This window comes from Enhydra lutris, unplaced genomic scaffold (genome assembly GCF_002288905.1).
Source record: "Enhydra lutris kenyoni isolate GAN:26980312 unplaced genomic scaffold, ASM228890v2 scaffoldscaffold1, whole genome shotgun sequence".
Classification (NCBI taxonomy): Eukaryota; Metazoa; Chordata; class Mammalia; order Carnivora; family Mustelidae; genus Enhydra; species Enhydra lutris.
The window spans coordinates 3,239,126-3,263,628 of record NW_019154085.1 but is presented as its reverse complement, the minus strand read 5'-3'; the positions used below and the strand labels follow the sequence as shown (position 1 = coordinate 3,263,628).

Genomic DNA, 24,503 nt, shown 5'->3' with positions numbered 1-24,503 from the left:
ACGGGTGAGTTCCTGCAAGAGAAACTGCAGACCCATTCCCAGACACACCCTGAAGAAAGGGCCTTGGTTTCCCTGCACATGGGCAGGGAACGTGCATAATGGATGTTAACAGAATAGACATGATTTCCTAGCTTTTCATCTCTCATAAACTGATAAACTGCTTTGTTCAGATCACACTGAAGAGGACTGTTTTCACTGTATTTTATTGATAATTTACATGCTCTAAAATGTTCATATGGACAATAACTGTTTTTCCTGGAACATATTCCATATCTCCATTCTGGCGCATATCAGGGAGCAGGGCTAGTTTCTGGGCTTTCGTTTTTAATGCGGTTTGTGAAGAACGAGCTCACTTTTATTTAAAATCAACCGTTAAGAGAACACTCTAAGGGCTTAGAATATATAGCTCGAGAGCCAACAATCTGTCACAAAACACAACGATGGCTTTAAATGCTGTAACTCGATTATCAGTAATTGTTGAATCTGCTGTTTGCAACGCCAGACTATCAAAAACAGTGTCTTTTTCATTCATTTGTAATTATAGAGAAATAGAAAATGCTCCAGAAATACCCTTTGGCCCCCAGAGGGCGCAAGGCAGGAAGAAATCAGAGCTGAGTGTTGAATCCCTCTGGGTGGGGGCCTGGGTCTTCACCAAGGCCGCTCAGGAGAACAGGAAAAGAGGTCCACGTTCACCTCAGCGGACGCCCTGCCGGACTCCAGTAAACACGAGGACTGCCTATGTGTAGCTCTAGCCCTGGTTTTTGAAGTTTAAAAACTGCAAGAATTGCAGAAACCTCTTTATCCCCTTCTGCCTTGGTGATAGAAATGGAGCGTGTCTATGAGGATATTAGAATTAGAGAATATTTGTGTGTGTGTGTGTGTGTGTGTGCGCGCGCGTGCACCCGTGTGAAAGACTGTGAGCGAGAGGAGGAGGGGACATACAGTGCTCCAGGCTATGATTCTTTTAAGCAGAAGGAGACTGAATGTACATGAACTTGGCTAAATTATGCATCAGATTCAAGGTTCTAAATGTTCTGCCAAAGGCTAAAGCTGCAGATTTTCCCTTCAGGACAGGAAGCAGAATCCAAGCACAGCTTTTTCTTACGTTCTCCCTAATATTTCAGCGACATTCTACGCGTGATTTAGATGCTTAGAGGAGTGATACTAAGGCAGCCGGAATTCTTCCTCTTGGGTTTTTATTGAAGTGTTTCAGGCGACACGAATGGCACAACACCCGCGGCTGAAAGCCCGCCCGGCTGTGTAGCTGCCGCACGGACGTGGTTCATTCACTGAAACGAACATCCTACGGACACATAATGGGAAAATGCTCCTCAGAAGAGGGGGAGAAGCCTGACAATCAACAGGACGAAGGTATCTCCCAAGGGTACGAGACGCGGGAAACTGCTTCATGGGTGGGTTCTGAAGCGCACGAGGACAGAGTTCCCTACGTGCGCGCATCCGCAGGGGCGAGGCTGGGGATGAGGAGGCTCAGGAACGTCTCCAGCTGCTTCTGGGACCTGTAGGCCACCAGTCCGCCCTTGTTGGCCCAGCGATCCACGCCGGCCGCACCTTCGTCTCCCGCGTGGTACACCAGCTGCGGCCAGTCGCGCGCCGGCCCGGATGGTGCCCGCAGGCACCGGCTGAAATCCACCATCCCCCCGCCCATGGCCCGCAGGATGGCGTGAGCGGCGCACGAGTCCCACTTGAACGTGGTGCCGTCCGAAAAGATGTAAACGTCAGCAAGACCTTGGACAACACAGAGGCTCTTGTAGCCGGCACCGGCCGCCGGGAACACGCGCTCGCCACACACACGTGCCAGGGCGGCTCTGACGGTGTCCTTCTCACTCGTGCTGATGACAGCTGAAAGCCCGTGGGGGCATTCGCCCTCGGAGCTGGTGTCTTCGGTCCCTCGGCTCTGCGTGTCACTACTCTTTCTTTTGGGGTCGGGAAGCTGAAGCGAATGGATGTTGGTCCCCTCGTAAGAAAGGCCCCAGTAGCACTGTCCTTTCCACCTGCGGAAGACAGCTTTTCAGTTGGGAGAGGAAGCCTGTCACACTTGTTTGTATGACTCACGTTGTTTTCCAACTTAATGACATGAAAATACATAACGCAGTGAGTCTCCGTGCCCCGAAGCCTAGAAGCAAAGAGCAAGTGGCTCATTGGTCTGCAAAAGTACTTCTTGTGCTTCTGGCTGCCGGGTCGCTTCAGATCAGGAATGCTGGGGGTTTTGTTTTTCAGATTTTACTTATGTTTTTGAGAGAGCAAGAGTGTGAGAGAGCAAGCAAGAACAGGGGAGAAGGGCAGAGAGAGAGGGAGCGTGATGTGAGGTTGGGGGGCGCGCTCAGGCTCCTTCGCAGGCGCCTGAGATCCTGACCTGAGCCGCAGGCGGACACTTCCTCAGCTGAGCCATGCATGCGCCCTTGCTGCGGGCCTGAGATGTGATCTCGGGCAATATCTCTGGGATTTCTGGCCTCCAGGAACACAGCAGAATTTCATTCACCACTTTTGGCATTTAAAGTTAAATTGGGAACAAAATGAGCAGATCAACCATCTCTCTTTTCAACCTGCAAATCTTTTACATCCTTACTGGTTTTTCTTCATTTGCTGAGGCTTTCTCAGCGTCTCAGTCACCCGCCCCGCTTTGGCTTTAACACCAAGAAAGAGGGACTCATGCTCTGTGGCCATGCCACCACCAACAGCACTTCTGTCTCCGTGTTTAACTTATTGTAGCATGTTGGTCGTTACGCTGTTTACAGAGAGTGGAGCAGGCCTCAGGGAACAGAGCTGTAAGTGCGTTAGTCAGTGCTGGGCTCTGCACGGAAATCCAGAAACCCTCACTCTGGAATCAGCACCACTGACTACTGTGCCAGCCATTTCTAGGCCACGGGTATGTCTGCCTCCAGTCCCAGATCTTTTTAATTCTTAATAACCCTTTAAAAATACCAGAGACACGTTTTCAGTTTGAAAGAAGGCAGGGTAGAGGGGAAGAAAAAGTCAAGATTGCAGAGGTGTAGTTTATGTTCATTAAAGAATAAATCTGGGGGCCTGGGTGGCTCAGTGGGTTAAGCCTCTGCCTTCGGCTCAGGTCATGATCTCAGGGTCCTGGGATTGAGCCCTGCATCGGGCTCTCTGCTAGGCAGGGAGCCTGCTTCCCCTTCTCTCTCTGCCTGCCTCTCTGCCTCCTTGTGATCTCTCTCTCTCTGTCAAATAAATACATAAAATCTTAAAAAAAAAAAAAAAAAGAATAAATCTTAGTGGCATGAAGCAAGTCAAAGTTCAGTAAAAATGTGTAGTCATACAGACATGGAAAAATAGGGCCGTTTCAAAACGGAAACCACAGAAGAAAAGCCGCTTACTTCCATCTGGACTGTGCCACGTGCTGGGTCTACCCACGTATAGGCCGTGGAGCAGTGGCACAGACAGCCTGGCCACCTCTGGGCTCTGGGCCAGAATCTGTGCAAAGGGGAGGGGGGAGAGGCAGGATTTGTAGGGAGGGTGCCCCATGGTCAGGGTCTAATCCTGGCCATACCTACTCACCTTTTGATTGGATACTTTTCGTATTTGTTTTGAATTTCTTCTAAAATTGCCTAAATGTTTTGGACTTGGCTGTATAGGGATAGCATCTACCTTGTTTCAAATGTAGTAGAAGACTGTTACCACTGTTCTAGCAATCTGGTTTCGAATGGATTCTAGAAAACAGGGAACAGGATTGCTATATTCCAAAGGCCAAACTAAGCTTTCTCCAAGATAGACTTTCTTTTAAAAGTTTCTGTCAGCCTGCGCCTAGCCCCCACCAAAATTATATTTAACCCGAGACTGAAAAGAAAAAGAATTTTAATTCAAACCTGCAGACTTTAGTAGGAGCACCTCAGAGTACCAAGTCATGGTAATGTCATGTCAAGGGACCATCCTGACTAAAATATGCAAAGCTGAGGGGGTGACTTCCCCAAACCACAATAAACCGGAAATACTCCTCTTTTACCTGAGGGTGTTTAGGTCTTGTGACACAAAAGGTTGGTTGATGACTCCCATTAGGGGCACCCCTGTGTGTAGGTCATAGACACCAATTAAAATGGTGACACACTGAAGTCCACTGGGGAAGATTCCTTGGTTGGATTTAATGTCCGCAGAACCTTTTATGTACTGGTAAGTGGAATCTGAAAAAAAATGAAGCAGATTTATTTGGATTCAGGCAGTGATTATTTCAAAAATAATGATGGATACATCCATAAACTCTGTCCTGTATAATTTCTGTCTTCCCACTTATTTGGTGATGGCTGTGGTCTGAATGTGTCCTCCCAAAATTCTAACCCCTCAAAGAGGATAGGATTAGTCAGTGAGGCCTTTGGGGGGTACTTAAGGCAGGAGGGTGGAACCCTTAGTCATGCGATTACTGCATTATGAAGGAGGTTCTAGGGACATCCTTCATCCCTTGTGCTATGCAAGGACACGGCGAGAAGCTACCGGCTACGAAGCAGAAAGAGGGTCCTCGTCTTACCACACTAGCACCTTGATCTTGGACTTGCCAGCCTTCAGAACTTTGAGAAAGAAGTTTCTGTTGTTTCTGAGCCACCTAGTCTGCGGTATTTTGTTACAGCAGCTGAACAGACTGAGAGTTATCAATCACGTGTTACCTTTGGGTGTCACTTGTATTGACTTGTTCTCTGACCTCTTGTGCTTCATGTTTAAGATGCTTGAGTTCCATTTTCCCCAGCCCTACGGGAAGTCCTAAAGGGAGAGGACGTGCCTATAGTTCCTGTGGTGTCTAACCCAGCACCTTGTCTATGATAAGCACTCAAATAATCCTCACAGGTCAAAAGCACTTAAAAGCTAATGACTCAGGATAACTGGTGGGATTCCCTAGAGCTCTTACCAACCAGAGGGCAAAGTATAATATGGGTGGATGGGAAAATCTCCTTCCAGAAAGCTCTCAGGGGTGGGATTACCTTATTTTTTTATTTTTATGGGGTTTTTTTGGTCCCTCAAAGAAGAAGGAGAGAGACAGTGATGGTGGCACAAACGGAAGAAATGGATGGTGCTCCTTGAAGAAAAGCCAAGGAACCAGGTTTCTCCTTAAAAGACACACATGCCAGCAGCTGACTGCCAACAACTGGTGAGTTCACAGCCGGTGAAGGGTGTGGGTTGCAGAAAAATCCACATAGCTGGCTAACAGAATCAATTCAGGCGAGAACCAAGAAACGGGAGACCCGTCCCTCCGAAACCCCAACTCGTGGTAATTTACCATTGAGTGAGAAACGATCTTGGGAAGGATTTTTAGTCCGCCGATGGAGTCCACCGATGAACATGCTACAACTCCTGATGATTAAAGGCGCCTTTCGGACGTGGCACTAGCGCGCCTGCACGACGGGACGATGGGCATTTGCCTGCAAGCGGCCCTAGTCGTGGTGGGTGGGAGACGCCAGGCAAGTGGGAATGAAAAGGAGAGTTTCCACCGCCGACAGCCGGGGCCGCACACACAGCACCGCTGAAGCAGACGTGCGGGATTGCAGCCCGGAGCGTGGAGTGGGGCTCTAGCACCACCATGACCCGGACGGCGATGGTGGAGACCACGAGGCTCACGAAGGGACCGCGTCCCATTCGCCGCGCTTTGCTTCGTCTGCACGGTGGCTCTGACTGCTTGCTTGTTGGACCGAGTCAGCAGCCAGTGGTTAAAAACTGGGAGGTATCGCTTAAAACCGGGATTTGGGTGGCTCTTTAAAGCCCTGATGATCTGGACCGTGTGTGCACGCGGGACCCGTCTGTGGAGCAGAGCGTTCTTGAACCGGCAGGTGCGCTCGCCGGGGACCGGGACGGCTCGGTCACTCTGCTGTCCTGCTGGCCTGGCCCCGAAGCCTCCCGAAGAGGAGTTAACTCCGCATTATCGGTGCACGAGTGTGCGAGTGTGCACCCCCCAGACACACACAGATACACACCCACTCCCGAGACGTCACAAACACACCTGCATGAGCAACAGCGTGTCACACACATGCCTCAACTCCTCACTGTTCATTTCCCAGCCTTAAAACATCACAGACTGCGGGGACAGTTCGGTCCCATGCTCCGTTCTCATTTTTCCAAGCCTTCCCCGACCAAGGGACTGCTGAGGACACATGAAAGCGAGCGCCCCCCCGCGGCTTACCTATGGGGTCCACCCAGATCCCCAGGGTGTCCTGCGGAATGTCGACCTCCACCGCGTCCAGAGCCGGGTCGCCAAAGGTGACGTCCTGATGAACAACCCTGGCTAATGCTTCAGACGCCGACTTGTTGCCGCCAAGGACCCTGCTGAGGAGCTCGGCTGTCCCCTCCTCCGTCGGACACAGCCTCACGATCATCTTCTCCCCTAGAGTGAAGACAAACTGAGCTGCCACATTTCCAGAGTTTCCAGGGAGGAGAACGACAGGGATGGGGAGGGGCAGAGGCCACGCACTCAGATCAGGTGAGGGCGACACGTTCACACGTGTGGTCCTAACCCAGATGACTGCCAGAGTCACCCCGGGGGCTGCCAAGGTCACGGCCGCCCACAAGTCATGCACATACGTAATATGAAGTGAGGGATGGGTTCCCAGCATCAAAAACATTGTCTTCCCAGAAAAATGTCCCCGTGGGCACCCGCACACAATTCTGTATCCAATCTAAGGGGCTGGTGAACCACTTAAGAACCCCTGAACCCTGAGTCCTTGGTGATATTTATGTTTTTTGCCTTTTGCTTCTTAATATCTATCGGTCAGCCTGTAAATGGATGGATGTATTATGGGAAAGAAGAGCTTTTATCAGCACTACAAGTGCTTCTGCCTCTCTCCAGGATACTGCTTTTAACTAAAAACTGTTTCCGCTCAGTAGAGTACAGTAGCTGAGCACGGCTCGTCGTCACATGTGGCAAACTGTGTGACAGGACACGCAGGACTACCTCTCCTCTGTGAGCCCCACTGGGAATCGGGACGGATGCTTCTGGCTCCCGGTGACACAAGTTACCCGATCAGCCCCTCTTAAACATGCTTCTTACACCCTGGGTTACTCTGGTTTCCAACTCTGACCAAAAGTGACGGAAGAGGCTAGAAAAACAGGCAAATGAACAGCAGCAGAAAGTGACGGCAGTGGTGAAGATAAACTTAGAAGACGCAGAAGACATGGCACTCCCGTGCTAAGTAGGTGAGAACTCCCAGCTACACCGGCCAGTTCGAGGACTAGCCGCGTCGCCTTCATCCCCGAGAGCTTGTCAGACACTCGGGACCTCAGGATCCTTCCCACAGCCGAGGGCAGACGACCCCAGGGGACTCGGGTGCTCAGTCCGGGTGGGAAGCACAGTAAGAATCTGTCACAGAGATGCCTCTGAATCAGCAGGAAACCTTCCATTGCATTTAGTGAAGTTAAATTCAAATCACATTAAACTGCTGATGTCGGGGAATGTCAAGGCTAATCACTGCCACGTAACCAAGCCGGGACTCGGGGCTCAGGTAAAGCCACGGGATCAATCCAAGGAGAAAATCCTCTCACATCACTCCTCTTGCTTCCAATTCTCCACTGAATTCCCACCACGTTTGCAAAATGCAAACTCCTCCTGCAAACGTCCACGCTCGGCTCCGGCCTGCACCCGCCTCGCCGGCCCCCATGCTCCCACTTCTCCGCCCCCGGCATGCTGACCCCTTCTCCCCTCAGGTTCTCAGGAACGTGCATGTGGAATGACTTTTTGTCCCTATAATTCTAGATAAATGAAAGAATAAAATAACTGGTTTTGAGGTAGCCGAACACAGGATTTCAAGCATTGGATTTCTTATTAGTCACAGATGTTTTTTTAATCCTTTTTTATCCTATTTCTTATTAGTCACAGATTTTTTTTATCCTTAAGAACAGAAATGTCAATGAGATTTCGCTGAGTGTCACAGAACTGACTGCATCGCAATACATAGCCACGAAGGAGACAATCTTCCAGCATTAATCCAGAAATTAGTTTTTTCCTTTGCAACTGTGCCTGTAGCTGTTTAACTATGGGTCACATGATCAATGATAAAGTTCACTATTTTAATCTTCTACCATTAATCAAACAAAACAGCCAGGCAAACTTAAAATAATTTGTTTTGCTGTAAAGGATCCGAGATTTTGATATTTGTCTCTCTGCCATCCAGGAAATGGGGAGATACATCAATGGAGAATCTGGCCCACAGGAAACTAATCAAAGAAGAGTTAAAATTTGGTGCTAAAAGGAACTTTTGTTTAACTCAACTCCTTTTACAGAGGTTCTGAGACCAGAGAACTGATGAGGTGAACAAGTTTTCTTTGCTCAAGAACACACAGTATTTCAAAGATGAGGCCTCTCTCGATTCTCAGGCGTGGTCTGTGGACTCCCCAGAAGGTCCATGAATGGGCTTAAAATTTGGGCCTAAAATGGTCCATGTGTGCATCTTCCTGAGAGCATCTGTACCTTCGGTTAGATTTTCAAAGGGCCATGAACTTCTCCAAATATGGTCATATATTATCTTAAGAGCTACAGATTTGGGGTGCCTGGGTGGCTTAGTGGGTTAAAGCCTCTGCCTTTGGCTCAGGTCGTGATCCCAGGGTTCTGGAATCGAGGCCCCTGTCGGGCTCTCTGCTCAGCGGGGAGCCTGCTTCACCCTCTCTCTGCCTGCCTCTCTGCCTACTTGTGATCTCTGTCTGTCAAAATAAATAAAAATCTTTAAAAAAAAAAAGAGCTACAGATTTATATCTAAAAGAATATATATGGACTTGCTCAATAATTCCAAGATACTACCTCTCTCTAACTTAAAAGGCATGGTATTTTGAGGTGCTGGAAGAAGCTTAACATTCAAATATGTTATTTACATGAAAGGCTCCCATTCATTTATTTCATGATGTCGCTGAAAATTAGAATACCATATGATAATTAAGTTATAAAAATACATTCAAATTCTTCTACTTACCCAAATCATTAGTGAACTCATTCGATTCTTCTCCCAAAACTTTTTTTCCCAAGCCTGGAAACTGAATGATTCAGAGTATGATAAAGAAACCAAAAAACAAAACAAAGACAAAACAAAAACAGACAGAAAACCCCCTCAAATCCCACATATGTGTTCAATTCTGACCATATTTTCACTTTGTGCTTCAAATCGAGTAGCACAACTTGATCTGAAATTCAGAAATTTACAATGTGAGCACCCAGGTGGCTCAGATGGTTAAGCGTCTGTCTCTGGCTCAGGTCATGATCCTGGGGTCCTGGGATTGATCCCCGTGTCGGGCTCCTGGCTCAGCAGGGAGCCTGCTTCTCCCTCTCCCTCTCCCCTTGCTCATGCTCTCTCTGTCTCAGATGAATAAATAAAATCTTAAAAAAAAAAATTTACAATTCCAGACATCAATCCAAGTATAGTGAAGTCAGCGTGGTTCAGTACTTAATTTCCTAACGTTTTCCTGCTCCCCCACCCCTCCAGGAAGTCCCCATCACGGCAGACATCTGCTTCCGAGTTTGCCGGATCTTGGACACTTCATCCTTCCCTCTCAGGGCCACAGAACTAGCGTATTTACAAAGGAGGTATTTTGGGGCACCTGGGTGGCTCAGTGGGTTAAGCCTCTGCCTTCGGCTCAGGTCATGATCTCAGGATCCTGGGATCGAGTCCCACATCGGGCTCTCTGCTCAGCGGGGAGCCTGCTTCCCCCTCTCCCTCTGCTTCTCCCCCCACTTGTGCTCTCTCTCCTTCTCTTACTCTCTGTCAAATAAATAAATTCTTAAAAAAAAAAGGAGGTATTTTAACTGCTGCTCTTCAACAGCCCTACTTATGTGCATTAATAGCATTGCCCAAGTACTTAAGCCGATTGCTAATTAAGTTTAGAGGATAACATTAGCGTTTGCTTTCATTTTCACGTGTTCTCTACACCTTACTTCCTCAGCAAGGAAGGCACTATAGCAAAAACAGAAGGGAAAGACCTTGATAATTAATGCTTCAACATAGAATGAAAAAAAAAATGGAGCTAAGTAAGAAACTTCACTCACGTCTGTATAACCAGGAAGCTTTCAGACCTATTTTGCTTCTGATCCTCTCTGTAGTAAAGAGAATTTTTCTCCGACTGTGTGCTGAATTATGATATATGTGATGTTCTCAGGGAACAAAAGCAAGGAAATGCTTCAAATATTTGAACTCAGTCATTTGCAGATGGCCAATAATTTTAACAGTGCCCACAATAACTTGTTGTTTTTCCCTCTCCTGAAGAACAGTGCGCTTCACCAGCGGCTGCCAATGAGCCCATTCAGCAGGGGCTGCGGCTCCACTCCCAAGCCTTAAGGACCTGCTTCTGAGGTTACAGGATAGAAGGGTCATGAAACAGAGAGGTCTTAGCGAGCCGAAAGTGAACATCGTTTCTTTGTTCACAGGTCCTGGCATATACTTCAGGATTGAACAAGTGCTGAGCTTGTCACAGGGCTTTGGGGCAAATATTAACTAATACAAGTTAATGATCAGTTTCTAATTCAAGTGCTCAACCATCCCTGGTACCCGACTACCTTGATAAGTAACAAAAATAAATGTACTTTGTTTATTGGAGCTAGATACTACAGGGCATGACAAAGCGTAGTTTGTAGAGATTTCAAGGGACCATTTATTATCTCTTCCTGCCCATGGTCAATAATTCACTTAAATGATTCTGTATGATTCCCAATATTTTGAGAATTTCAATAGAAGCTATTCCAATATTTTGTAGTGTTTTCTGCCGTAAAGTTCTATCCTCCCAAATCTTAAAAAATGTGTAATTATTAGATTATCATATAAAGGCAACATAGTATTGCAAAGAGTGCAAACTCTGGAGCCAGTCAGCCTGTGTTCAAAAGTTGTTCCTGCCATTCACTTGCTGTGCAACCTTGGGCAAGTTACTTAACATCTCTGTGCTTCCCTTTTCTCATCCATTACATTGGAATAACAATTCTTACCTCATAAAATTATTAGAATTGTTAAATAAATCAATATATTTAAAGCTCTTAGAAGGGCCTGACACATAGTAAGGACTCATAAGTATCTGCTGGTGTTATTACTTGTTATTACTACTTATGAGTAGTTTCTTTTCCCAGCCAGCTTAAGATACCTTGAATCACAATCATTGTTAGTTATAAACAACGATTTTCTATTAGAATAAAAGGGGATTTTCAGTCTTTAGGACTGTACCAGCTTATAACGGAGGCAACCATTAGATAAAAGTTTACATCAGAAGGTGGGACATAATGGGTGCCTGGTGGCTCAGTCATTAAGCATCTGCCTTCTGTTCAGGTTATGATCCCAGGGTCCTGGGATGGAGCCCCGAATTGGCCTCCCTGCTCTGCAGGAGGCCTGCTTCTCCCTCTCCCACTCCCTCTGCTTGTGTTCCCTCTCTCGCTGTATTTCTCTGTCAAGTAAATAAATAAATAAAAATCTTAAAAAAAAAAAAAAAGAAGGTGGAACATGATATGTCAAGTTAAAAAAAAGAAGTCAATAAATGTTCCCATTTCTGCTGAGACAAATTCTATGTACCATGCACACAAATAAGCATAGAAGGAAAATGTCCTTGCAATATTTAGTAAAACATAGCTGTGGTTTTCTCTAGGTGTAGGATTAAGGATTCTTATTTTTGCTTATTTTCTGGAGAATGTGTATTATTTATTAAAAAGAAACTCATTAATAAATAAAAGCTCCATATCCAAATGTTTCTCTTCAGCTGTCAGAACGGTAACTTTTTTCTCTGTATTTGCTTTTCTGTATTTTTAATTTCTTCTGCAGTGAACATTTTTAGTAATTTTGTAGTCAAAACAGGGCGGGAGGGAACCCAAGTTGTTTATTAGAATCCTAGGTGCTAGTATTCTGAGGTGGGAAGGGAAAAAGAGAGAGTATGCAGGGCACCCAGGTGGCTCAGTGGGTTAAGCCTCTGCCTTCCGCCCAGGTCATGATCTCAGGGTCCTGGGATCGAGTCCCACATCGGGCTCTCTGCTCAGCGGGGAGCCTGCTTCCCTTCCTCTCTCTCCGCCTGCCTCTCTGCCTGCTTGTGATCTCTGCCTGTCAAATAAATAAATAAAATCTTAAAAGAGAGAGAGGGAGAGAGAGAGAGATCATGCTATTCTAGTGGCAAATGATTTGCAATCACCTTGGCTGTGACCGTCCTTACCTTGTCCTCCACGCTCTGTTTGATCACGTCCTGTACCAGCACGTCCGCCAGCGTCTTGAAGTCAACTGCGAACTTCCTGTTCTTCTCTGCCCCCTTCTTTTCCTCGATCAGCAGCTGGAACAGGGCTTCCTGCTGCCGGCACGCCCGGGCGATGTCCGCTGCCTTCTCGGAGACCCGCAGCAGCTCCCGCAGCACCGCGGACATTTCCGACCTCGCGGCGGCCGCCCTCCGGGCCGTTGGCTGGGAAAGTGCGAGAAGGCGAAAGAGAAGGCGGTTCAGGGCGGGACGTCAGGGCGCGCTGGCACCGCCGGAGCACCCGTGTGGCGGTCACCCGGTCGGCGGCCCGAACAGCCCGCGCGTGTCAGAGTCACCGCCTCGCTGGGAAGACCAGGTAGCGCTCGACATTCGAAACTCGCTGTTTAAAAGCTTCCAAAAGTACGTTTAGTCTCAAAAATCCGTGGTGCAAAGAACTGAATTCTCAGTGAAGCAGAGTCCTGGAGACCCGACACGAGACACCCCCACACTGACAGGCAGGTGGACACGAGCACGATGCTAAAAGGGAAACCCAGGTCCTGGATGACCTCAGAATGACCCCACGCTTCTTGGCACTTGCAGGGGCACTTTGCGTCCTTCTGGGGAAGACGAGAGAAGTGCAGGGGGATTTAGCCGGACAGCCTGGGGCCGACCTGCTAACGCACTAAGCACCAGGCCAGCAGGCACTGCCGGGCCCTGTCAGACCCGGGGCCGCTCCTGGGCTAGCAGCCAACCCGTCGCCCGGCCGCCTCCTTCTGAAGCAGAGACCAAAAGTCCCACTCTCTGCGGAGCTACAGAAGGTGAAAGAATGAATGAAAGCAGGCGGCTCTCGGGGACTTGAACAGTCCTGGCTTCTCAGAGGCGCGCTGTGCCCCCTGGACATTGCTGGTGCGTGATTAGGAGAGAGACCTTTCCAATCTTTCAGCAGCCGCCGCACTGGATCGAAAGCTTGCACAGGCCTAGCACGCGCGGTCATTGTGAGAACTACTGTGAAGGCGTCAGCCTGGTTTTACGGTCACGAAAGCAAAGCCTGGAGAGATTGGGTAACTTCTGCAGCGTTACACAAGACTGAACGGCACGGCTCAGAGTCAGTCCTACACACAAGCCCAGGCTCTCTATTCTATGCTCTTAACACTCTCCTTCTTAAATAAATAAATAAATAAAATAAAAAATCCCCTTAATGGACTCTAAGAGTTAATTGTGAATGGTCACAGCTGCTTTGTCTGAAGTTTGCCCCCCAAATGCTGTTTTCTTAAGATTACGGGTTAACCACCATGAGAAAACATATTCAGCTTCAACAGTAAGTAAAGGAAAGTGAATAAAAACAAGACATCCTCCTTTACTATTAGGCACACGGGGCTATTGTACGGCGAAGCTTTCCCCGGCATCATATAGAGTCCAGCACTGTTTTTCCTCGGGGTCCTGGCTCCCTAAAAATACCTCTCACGGCTATCACTATCTGCACGCAAAGCTTTCTGACTAATTCGCACAATAACCTGCTACTTTCTGGCCGAATGAACCATTTCCTCCAGAGGAACCAAACCTGCTTCTCCCTGCTTCTCTGTAATCTGCTTTCACATCTCTCTCCCCACCTGTCCTCAACTCAGTTCCTTAAGACCATAACCCTGAGGGGCTGCCAGGCTGAGACAACCGTGTGACTCAAGCTGTCGTGAAGAAACTGAGATCTGCATTCGATGCTCGATTTCTTCAGGTTTGTCCGTAACTCTTACTAACATTTGCAGAAACTGTCTTTCAGATTATTTTTTAAAAAAAGATATTATATGTTTATGAAAAATAAAATTAAAAAAAAAATGACATTTGAATGGTACATACATATTTCCAATGTGATAAATAGTATAGTGGGAAAGACACGGGCTTTTGGAGACAAACGTGGGCTCCCAGCCTTGCTTGGCCATAAACTAGCTGTGCAGCATCAGGTAATTTCCTTACCCTCTCTGAGCCTCTCTCCTCCTCTGTAATATGAACATGATACTTTCGTAGCCAGAACATTGTGAAGATCGAATAAGGTATTTCTGGAAAAGCACCCAGCTCTAACTTTGCAGATACTGGATCACAAATGACAGCGAGGGCTTTTCAATACAACTTCACGGAAACCACAGTCATGAGTCCTTACCAGAGAAAATAAGAGGCTGGCAGCTTTATGTGGGTCGCCGAAATCTTTTCTGCAAATTTACTCGTCCATTAAATCCCAAAGGCTGGAAGCTACTTGTAATTCGCTGAATGACCCAGAATAAGGTTCCTTTATGTGGGCCAGGTCTGACCGCTTTGGTTTCTGGGCGTCTGGCTGGAAACTTGGCTCCCAGAGGCCGAAGGACTACTCTGGCCTCACGGGAGACCGTCTGTGGGGCGCTTGGCAGGATCGAAATACCGTCGGGGGGCATTTTGTCAGGATATTTTGTGGGGATTCCGGGGCCAAGTGTGTCCATTCTTGTGCAAAGAGGCCGGATGTGCCAGAGGCCGGCGATGCCCTTCTCTGCTCACAGTGACAGCCGCGGACGTGGACGGGGCCCTCGACAGGACGGGGGGCCCTCGATAGGACAGCGGGCCCTCTTGGGAGGAAGCAAGTAGAATGCTCACTTCTTCCCGCAGAGAACCCACAGCTCGGACACAGCCCACCTCTTCGCGGGCGGCACGGATCACCCCCCACCCCGTTCCCAGAGGGACTCGGTGTTTCACTCATCCCCGAGCAGGGACAGTGTGAAGCCGCCGTGTGGCGGGCCTGCGGGATAATGCTGCGGCGGGGGGAGAAGGCCGGACTCCCAGGAGAGACCCGGGCGCAGAAGAGAAGGTGTGTGTGGTGGCCTCTGTCCGGGGGTGCAGGTGTCGGGAGTGTCCCTGGCGGGCACACGCCGAGCGGCTGGCCGGGGCCCCGTGGAGCGCACGTGGCTGTTGCCGGGGAAGTGTACTTGGCCCCTGGGCTCTGGCCCATACTCGGTACTGCTCTGAGGACGAGTGCGGACGGCGGCGGCCGCCCTGGCGGAAGGGAAAGGGGGCAGAAGTGCCCCCACAGGATGCCGGGGTGTCCGTGGGCTCAGCCCAGCAGCCAGCGAGGCCTAGCCCGCCACTCGCTAAAGGTTGCCTCTCCTGACCCCGCCAGGGCCTTGCAGCTGCCTATCCTTTACCCAGGCCAGAGTGGAACTATTCCTTAGGCATCATCAGGTATTTCAATATGACCTTGACGTCGCTGGAAATGAAATTATCTTTCCAGTGGATAACCCGCGTTTAACCTTCAGGTACTCGACTGTCTAACATGTCTCAGATCCATCAAGTTGTACAGTGTGGGACCATCTGTCCTCTTTTGGTGCTATTTTACTTCGATCTGTGTGATATTGCTGTCATCAATCCACAGGTTCTAAGTTTAGCATTTAGTAATTGAGTTCCCACCGTCTGTCCATTTACACCTTTGCTCTGGGCAGGATCTTAATTGTCAATGCTGCTCCCTCTGATGACGCCTGTCCCCTGTCTTCTATGCCTGATGTTTAACTTACCCTCCCATAATCAGTTCAGGGGCAAGAAATTTGAACAGATAACTTTATAAAAGAGGATATTCAAACGACCAACAAACATATGGGAAGGCAGTCTATCTCATTAGTGATCAGGAAAATGCAACTTAAAATCACAGCAGGGTACCAATGGATAACCGATGGAATCGCTCAAATGTAAAGTCTAAAAATCTCGAGTTGTGGTGAAGATGTGGAGCAATGAGACTCCTACACCGGGGTGGGAATGAAATTGGTGAAGTCGGTGTTGGAAATCATCTTCCCTATAGACATATATCCAACAGAAACTCCTGCATGTGTTAAAAGACAAACACAAGAATGTTTATGAGTAGCATGATTTGTAATGACCTAACACTAGAATAATGCAAACAATCATGGCTAAGAAGATGAAATAATGTGAGGCATGTTCACGTAAGATGACGCCAGACAGGGGTGGAATGAATGGATTACTGCTATAGGCCACAAAGTCGATGCATCCCACTGAAACAGCTAAGCAAAAGTCAGCCACAAAATATGTGTATACCGTCCAATTCAATTTATTTGAAGTTTGAAAATAGGTGAGGGGTGCCTGGGTGGCTCAGTGGTTTAAACCTCTGCCTTCGGTTCAGGTCATGATCTCAGGGTCCTGGGATCTAGCCCCAAGTCGGGCTCTCTGCTCAGTGGGGAGCCTGCTTCCCCGCCTCCCACCCCACCCCTCTGCCTGCCTCTCTGCCTACTTGTGATCTGTCAAATAAGTAAATAAAATCTTAAAAAAAAAAAAAAAGAAAATAGGTGAAACTAACCTATAGTGTAGGAGGTCACCATGGCGGCTCCCCTTGGAGAAGGAGAAGGAATTATTGACCGGGGGATAGGAAGCAGCTTTTAGGCACTGGTAATTCTGGTTCTAAGTGATAGTTGCATGAGTAGGTTGACTTTGTGAATTCATCAAGCTGTGCACTTAGAACCTGTATACTTTGCTGTATTTCTAATTTGATAAGTATTTTTAAAAGTATGTGTGTGGAGGGAGGGAAAGAGAGGGCAAGAGCGAGAGCGAGAGCGAGAGAGAGAGAGAGAGAGAGGAGTCTGTTCAACAGCTCGATCCTTCGGGAGCCCTTCCTGACCTTCCTTCGTCTCGTGCACCTGGACCATGGGAGCAGAGAGGCAGGCCAATCTCTAGCCCAACTCACCGACACTTGCACATTGGTTTGCTTATCTGTGCTCTGCCTGGCAGGAGATTTAAAGGTGCGTGTGGTTTCCTATAACTCTAGCACATACGTGAGAGGTGTTCGATACGTGTGGGCTCTTAGCTCTGCGAACACAGAGTTCGTCCTCGCAGTATTGTTCACTGTACTTGGCTTTTATCAGCATCACCCGGTGCCACTAGGCATGTGGGCCCACACTTACTGATGTACAAGTCTGCACGTGTCCCGTACGCACTCACAAAAACAAACCGAAGCCGTATCTGGACAACTGTCACCTGAAGCACACTGTGTGCCCGCTCAGGGTCTGAAGCACACTGTGTGCCCGCTCAGAGTCTGAAGTGACTCTTGTCATCTAGGGTGACCTATCTCAACAAGATTAATGTAGTTGATTAAAGACCAAAATAGTAAGTTTAATTTGGTTTTGTTAGAAAAGACCTTAAATATGGAATATGTAAATCCATCTACTTAACCTTCGCATTTCTCCCTCCCTCCTTCCTGACCTTCAGGTGCCCTTGACATACAGTCTACTTCTAAGCTGATGAGTCTGCCTCACTGTAGCTCTATCAAGGCTGCTAGCGCACCACAGTGGTCCATATTTTTGCTCACTGGTGCTGCTTACAGCAAGAGACCACAAAAATGTCCTGTTTCCAATGTTCTAGTAACTTACAAACGGGATCTTGTGCTGAAGCAGCGTTTTCCAAATCAGGAAGACCAAAAACTCCTTGGGACACTTGTTAAGAACACAGATATTCAGGGGTGCCTGGGTGGCTCAGGGGTTAAGCGTTTGCTTTCAGCTCAGGTCATGATCCCAGGGTCCTGGGGTCGAGCCCCACGTCAAGCCCCACATCTTGCTCCCTGCTCAGCGGGAAGCCTGTTTCTCCATCTCCCACTCCCTCTTCTTGTGCTCCCTCTCTTGCTGTGTGTCTCTCTCTGTGTGTGTGTGTCAAATAAATAAAAGTAAAAAAAAAAAAAAATCTTAAAAAAATACAGATATTTATACTTTCCCCTAGGATATATTGATTCAGGAGATCTAGATTGAGGACAGGGAACATCGCTTAGCTGATTTTTATCTGACAGTTTATGGAAATAGGAGGTGCACCAGTCAGCTCTGTATCCCCTTTGTTACTGAGAAGTAGAACAGGGAATCCTATGGCTATTGCAACCAAGAATGATGGGCCTTGGTCAGCAAAGGGTCAACTTATATTGCCTTCTTTGTAACACAAATTAAATGCTGGGAATAACAACAATAGCAAATGCAAACCCATCTATCTAAGTAGTGCTCCACACCAGCACGATGCTTGCATGAGGTAGCACAGATTTCCAGAACTCATTTGAAAACTACGAAAAAGTATTCCATTCAGAAATTCTTTTAAATCTGATAGTGACCCCTTTTTAGCCTCTTCTCCTAAGAGAAGGAACATTTTCACTAAACAGAAACTCCATCCATTTAGATAGTTTTCTTTCTGCTGAGTTTCAACTGAGTGTATATACATGGTCAAGGATGTGTTCAGAACCACTATGGTGTCACAAAGGTAGCCTGAAATCCCACAGAATATGAAAAATAGCAGATTCAGTGTAACTATCTTAACTGAAGAATACATATTTTTAAGAATACAAATGTAATGTATAATGTATATTTCAAGGCAGAAGGAAAAGACAGCAGATGTATGACTTGTAGAAAGAATCTTTTCCAGTAGGATACAATTTATAGTTGTGGTAATTGTTGATTAGAAGCTAGTCTTCATACTCTTCAAATCTGTCTCAATGTTTCCTTTCAAAGGTAACATTTTTCAATAATTTCATCTTTTTTTCTGAACACCTGCAACACTTAACTTTGGCACCAACTCATTTAACACTTGCCTTTAACTGTCTGCCTCCGCTCCCTGGTGTGAAGAGCTTTTGTTTAGGCCATAAGAAAGCTGGTCCTTGGGCTCTGCTTTGCCTTGAACCAACCAGGTGTCCAAAGTCCCCCCAAAAGGGACTTGTGTTCCTTATTTTTATAAACATAAAAAAAGAAAGGAAAGGAGGGACACAGAGCTTGAAGGAGATGATTTCTATGGTCTGTTCTAGTTCAAAACTTCCCTGTTCTTTATATTTATTTTCCAAATAAAAGAGGTTGGGGACTATTACCCAGCCTTAAGAAGGAATGAAATTCTGGTACATTCTACAATGTGGATGAACCTTGGAAACATTATGCTAAGTGATAAAAGCCGGACTCAAAAGCACAAATATTGTATGATTCCACTTACGTGAGGCAACCAGAGTAGCCAAATTTGTAGAGACAGAAAGTAGAATGGTGGTTGGTGAGGCTAGGGGAAGAGGAGAGTGAGGAGTTACTGTTTAATGGGTCCAGAGTATCAGTTTGAGATGAGGAAAAGCTTCTGGAGATGGATAGTGGTGATGGTTGCATAGCAAAGGGAAAGTACTTAATGCCAGTGAATCATACACTTGAAAATGGCTAAGATAGTAAATTTTATGTTATATCTATTTTACTACAATTTTTAAAGAGTAAAAAATAAAATTAATAGGTTTGAAAAATGCAATTTTATTTTTTATTTTATTTATTTATTTGAGAGAGAGTACGTGTGCATGCAAGAATGAACAGAGAGAGGGGCACCTGGGTGGCTCAGTGGGTTAAAGCCTCTGCCTTCAGCTCAGGTCATGATCCCAGGGTCCTGGAATCCAGCCCCGCATCGGGCTCTCTGCTCAGTGGGAAGCCTGCGTCCTCCTCTCTCTCTGCCTGCCTCTCTGCCTACTTGCGATCCCTGTCTGTCAAATAAATAAATAAATAAATAAATAAAATTAAAAAAAAAAAGAAAGAAAGAAAGAAAGAAAGAGCAGAGAGAGCACCAGCAGGGTGGGGAGGGGCAGAAGCAGAGGGAGAAGCAGACTCCCCACTGAGCAAGGAGCCCAACACGGGACTCGATCCCAGAACCCTGGGGTCACAACCTGAGTTGAAGGCAGATGCTTAACCGACTGAGCCACTCAGAAGCCCCCAAAAATGCACATTTTAAAAACTGCTGGCATTTGTCATCTACCTAATGAGGGCATAATAAATAGTTGTTGATCGAATGGATAAAACGAGGCTGGGGAGGGGCATAAAAATTGTTGAAAGAAGGGCACTAGGCTATTGCTTTGAAGTTGATTTTTTTTACAGGAATCGTGCTGGTTTTTAACACTGAGATTCTACGTTCCTATGCAGTAGTTTGGGTGTGGGCAGAGGGTTAATGAACATTATGAGGGCCTAAACCCCCCATCCAAGCCAGCCCCGGGGGAACCATTATTCTCTAACAGGCTATAAATCCCTTGAGAGCAGGATACACATTTTTTTTTCCATCTCCTCATGACACACAGTGGGAGTTTTGTTAGTCAACTGATTTCTATTTCATTGGAGATGAACATGTTTAAAAGGATTGTCTTCCACCCAAGTTCATCTGGAAGGGATTACTCATGCAAGTTTTCAGATTATAACTGTTAGAGAATGTGATTCAAAGGAGTTCTTTACAGACTTTTTGGAAGATGACTATTTTTTTTTTAACTGTAATGATAAAATAACATGACCAAAATACATTCTCTGATTATTAGGGAAGCAAAGGTCATAGGTCATGTTATATATAATGTTTTGCAAACTGGGTTTAGCAGGATACCTCGTGTCATTCTACTTCCACTTTGTAGAGGCAAAGTTGATTTTTAACAGATATTTACTAGTGTTGAATAAATCAATACCCAATATTGAATGTAACATTTGCTTTTAAAGAAACACAAACTAATAAAAGAATATAGTCCTTTTATTTGAAAAGTTCAAAATAGTAAAAAACATAAATGTTTCAGTAGAGCCAATATGTAAATCTACTAAATTCTCTTGCATTCTTGCTAATCCTGCACCATGGATAACTGTCTAAGCTGGGTAATATTTATCTTCTTGATCTGATTCCTTATTTCTATCTCCCTTACTAATGGTGCTAGCCAGCAGCCATATCTTTTTAAAAGATTTTATTTATCCCTCTGAGAAAGAGAGAGAGCCCACCAGCAGAGGGAGAAGCAGGCTCCCCACTGAGCTAGGAGCCAGCCCTGGGACTTGATCCCAGGACTTGGAGATCATGACCTAAGCCCAAGGCAGACGCTCAACCATCTGAGCCACCCAGGTGCCCCAACCATCAGCCATATTTTTAAAACAAACCTGTTATTCCCAGATCAAACCAGGATTATTTGTGATTATAAGAGAGTCTTGCAAACTCCTAAAAAAAAAAAAAAAAAAACCCTGAGAAGTGTTCTAGAATTTGGAAGATGAGATGCTATTTAAAAAGCAACAGATAATGAAAAATTATGACATCACTGTAACTAAATTAGGCTCTCCTTTAGCAGTATTAGAGACCAGTTTCCTTTGGTCATTTGAATTTAACTCTTTTGCTAGTAGTTTTAACTCTAATTAGCACTGTGGGAAACCTACCATCATAGCTCTGTAAAGGATAGGTTTAAGTATCTATTGATAAAGTTAGCAAACATTTACATGAATTTAAACTTGGATAATTGTTAGGAGATTTTAAATATTTATTTGATTAAAAAACAGGCCAGCAAACAACCCTCTCCACCCCTCAAACGAAAACAAGAGAAATAAAGAAAAGGAACGGAGAGAGAAGAAAAGGAGAGAAAACTCTGACCCTTTCCATTGTGGTAATTCATCTTAACAAATTCTTTTATAGTTGTTTAATACTCTGTTTTTTGCTAATTTTTTTATATAAAACTGACCATATTTTATGCTCCCCCAAAACTTTCTTTTTCTTTTTTTGGATGGGGTTAGGTCATTTTAATAAAAGCTCTAAATAAGTTATTAAAATTTACGAGCTTGTCTTCTCTAGTTAGGAGCACAAAAGGGGTAGAAAATAAATCTGTTATATGAAAGAGAAACGATCAAGCACAGTATTTTGCTGTGGTTGACTAGTCACAGGAATCTACATTAAAAGCCCATTAATAAAAGGTTCCTATAACATTAGAGGACTTGAATTAACATTGCATACTACATAAAAGAGACTAAACATGCAAAAATGTTTGCTAGGTTCAATCACCAGGAGGCCTAACTACAAAACGATATAAAAGTTTCAGGTTTCCTAAATGGGTGACATCATCATATTAGTAAAACCATAGCTTCCATTTAAGAACATTTTATGCACAGGAATGAGAAGGGGTTATGTCAGCTCTTCATTACAGCAGCGGTATCTCCCACTTGTGCGTTCCAACCTCGCCTTTTAAAAAAATTTTATCATTTCACCTATTTGAAGTATCATCTCCTAAACTTAGAGATTCTAATTCAGAAAGTCTCAAGTTGCAACCCTGGAATCTTTTTAAACCACATTCATTTCCCCCTCCCCCAGCTGTCCACCACCTGAAGTAATTTTTTAAATTAGGCAAATTTGGGAAACTACGCTAACCACAAGAGATGGGAAACAAAATGCTGTCAACTCTGCTCTTGTTTCTAAACTCTAAACCAAACAAAAACAGCGATGTACAGAGTTTGATTAGCTTCACTACAAGATGAAAAGTATTTTAACAAAGACATTTATGAAGGAGACCCACCTAGAAAAAGTTCTCATATATACTGTCCTCACCTTTAATAAATGAAAACATTTGTTTTTATTAGACACTTTATAAAACATAATTATTTTTTACACAATTTACCTACAAGATGAAGTAGAATAAGACCTTTCCTAATTGTTATCAGAGACAGAAATAAAAGAAGTACATATATAACGAATAATTTTATAACTTTCATTTCAGAGTCCTTGTATGTCTAATAATGTCATTTTCTTTCTGGACTAGCACAAATAAAGTTATAATTTATATCTGTAATGAGATATTTTACATTAAATGGCAAGTCCAGGCATAACCTCCAAGCAAGTGGTGGTTTAGTCCAAAAGCATGGATAGAAATGGTAGCTTATTTTATGCAAAAAGTGTAACCTTATGCACCTTATGCAATCCTCTTCATGACCAAGAACTAACTTCAGGAGGAGTAGAAAAATCCACAAAAGTTTAAAAATAACATAGCTTCTAAATAAGAATTCAGGGGTGCCTGGGTGGCTCAGTGGGTTAAAGCCTCTGCCCTCGGCTCCGGTCATGGTCTCAGGGTCCTGGGATGGAGCCCTGCATCGATCGGGCTCTCGGCTCAGCAGGGAGCCTGTTTCCTCTTCTCTCTCTCTGCCTGCCTCTCTGCCTACTGGTGATCTCTGTCAAATAAATAAATAAAATATTTTTTAAAATAAATAAATAAATATATAAGAATTCAAACAAATACATGTTGAGAAATGAACTCTTCCATTCCCTTTCATTTTTTCCTTTATATTCCCTATTTTTAAAGCGAAAAATGAGGTCACTTAGGTAATGCATCAGTGAATAGTAGTTCAGTGGATTATTTTCATCATTAGACTGTTATAGGGCTGAGATCCTTAAACTTGTTTGATTTCAAAGTTAGGAATCACAGGAAAAGGACCCCAAAAAATGTTTATTCGACGTGTGGGATTCCTGAGTGGTCTGTCCACGCAGCCTTAACCCGCCGTTCTTTTGAAGTCAATTCCGGTCGCACAGTGGGCAAAGTCCTGCTTATTCGACGCCTTAAAATTAGCTTTAGAGGCGGGAACCTCCAAAATGCACACCTAAGTGTGCACATGCACTCTTCATGCACGGACGAAATAATCTGGGTTTCTGGGTCTCCCCCCCACGCCCATGCTTTCGGTGTCGAACGGCGCCCGCGATCCGGCCAGACCCCGTCGAGTGTCCCCTCGTGTTCCGGCCACAGCGACCGGGAAGCCCCGTCCCGAGCCCGCCTCTCCCCCTGCGGAGACGGACCCGGCGGTGCTGCCTCGCGCAGGTGCGGCGCCGGGGGTGGGGAGGGGTGCGCGGCCTCCCCCGGAAGCCCCGCTGCCGCACGAGCATCCCCAGCGCGGCGGGGCCCGAGGCTGCGCCGCACCTGCTGGGCCGCCCCCGCCCGCCCCCCGGGAAACGCTCAGAGCCATCGGGTCTTAACGCAGCCGTTTGCTGGCCTCGCCCACCCCCGTGTCTCCGGGATCCCGCGGCCGCGCGGGGGTCGAGTCGGGCCCGCGCGGGGAAGCTCGGAGCCGCCCGGAGCCCGCGCACTCACCTGCCTCCGCAGCGGCGGGACGCGGGGCCTCAGACCCGGGCGGGACGGGGGGCGCGCGGGAGGAGGAGGGCGCTTGCCCTGCGCGGGGCTGCGGCGGCGGCGGCGCTTCCCTCCGGAGACGGAAGAGGCGGGCGAGGAGAGCAGGAAAGCGCGGCGGCGGCGCGGGGCGGCGGGGGCGCGGGCTCAGCGCGGGGGACAGGAGCTCGGCTGGGCCGCCGCGGGGAGGTGCCCGGTCGTCCCCGGCGCGCGGACCTCAGCATCCGCCGGCGGCCGCCCCTCGGCTCCCGGGCTCGCGGCGTGGGTGCGGCGTGACGCTCGCGGCTCCGGGGCGCGGGCGCGGGCGGGGGGCGGGGTGCGCGGGCGGGGTCGGGGGGGCCGGGGCGGGCGGGCGACGGGGCGGGGGGGCGAGGGCATCCCACGCGGGCCGAGGTCGGCGTCTGCGACGTCACAAGGGGCGCGGGACGATCCGGGGCGGGCGCTGGGGGGACGAGAGCGCCGGGTCCCCTCTCGCGCCGTTCCG

The 24,503-nt window shown here is 46.9% G+C and overlaps 1 protein-coding gene across 1 annotated transcript; it reads right to left on the bottom strand.

The window, feature by feature from the left end:
• LOC111140882 (inositol polyphosphate-1-phosphatase) lies at positions 1 to 24,034 on the bottom strand. The gene is made up of 6 exons (XM_022493162.1): positions 23,984 to 24,034; positions 12,115 to 12,354; positions 8,916 to 8,976; positions 6,140 to 6,340; positions 3,983 to 4,157; positions 1 to 2,012 (listed from the first exon to the last, which is right to left on the bottom strand). The coding sequence occupies exons 2-6, from the start codon at positions 12,316 to 12,318 to the stop codon at positions 1,445 to 1,447; spliced, it is 1,209 nt and encodes a 402-aa protein (XP_022348870.1). The 5' UTR covers positions 12,319 to 12,354; positions 23,984 to 24,034; the 3' UTR covers positions 1 to 1,444.
• Between the last annotated feature and the right edge of the window lie 469 nt (positions 24,035 to 24,503).

What these genes read in the sequence shown, in the direction of transcription:
- LOC111140882 (XM_022493162.1), bottom strand. Translation starts at nt 12,318, where the DNA reads ATGTCCGCGGTGCTGCGGGAGCTGCTGCGGGTCTCCGAGAAGGCAGCG. An exon ending in AACAGAGCGTGGAGGACAAG is followed by an intron (nt 8,977 to 12,114) that starts GTAAGGACGGTC and finishes TGAATCATTCAG; the next exon opens with TTTCCAGGCTTGGGAAAAAA. An exon ending in GATCTGGGTGGACCCCATAG is followed by an intron (nt 4,158 to 6,139) that starts GTAAGCCGCGGG and finishes ATTTTTTTTCAG; the next exon opens with ATTCCACTTACCAGTACATA.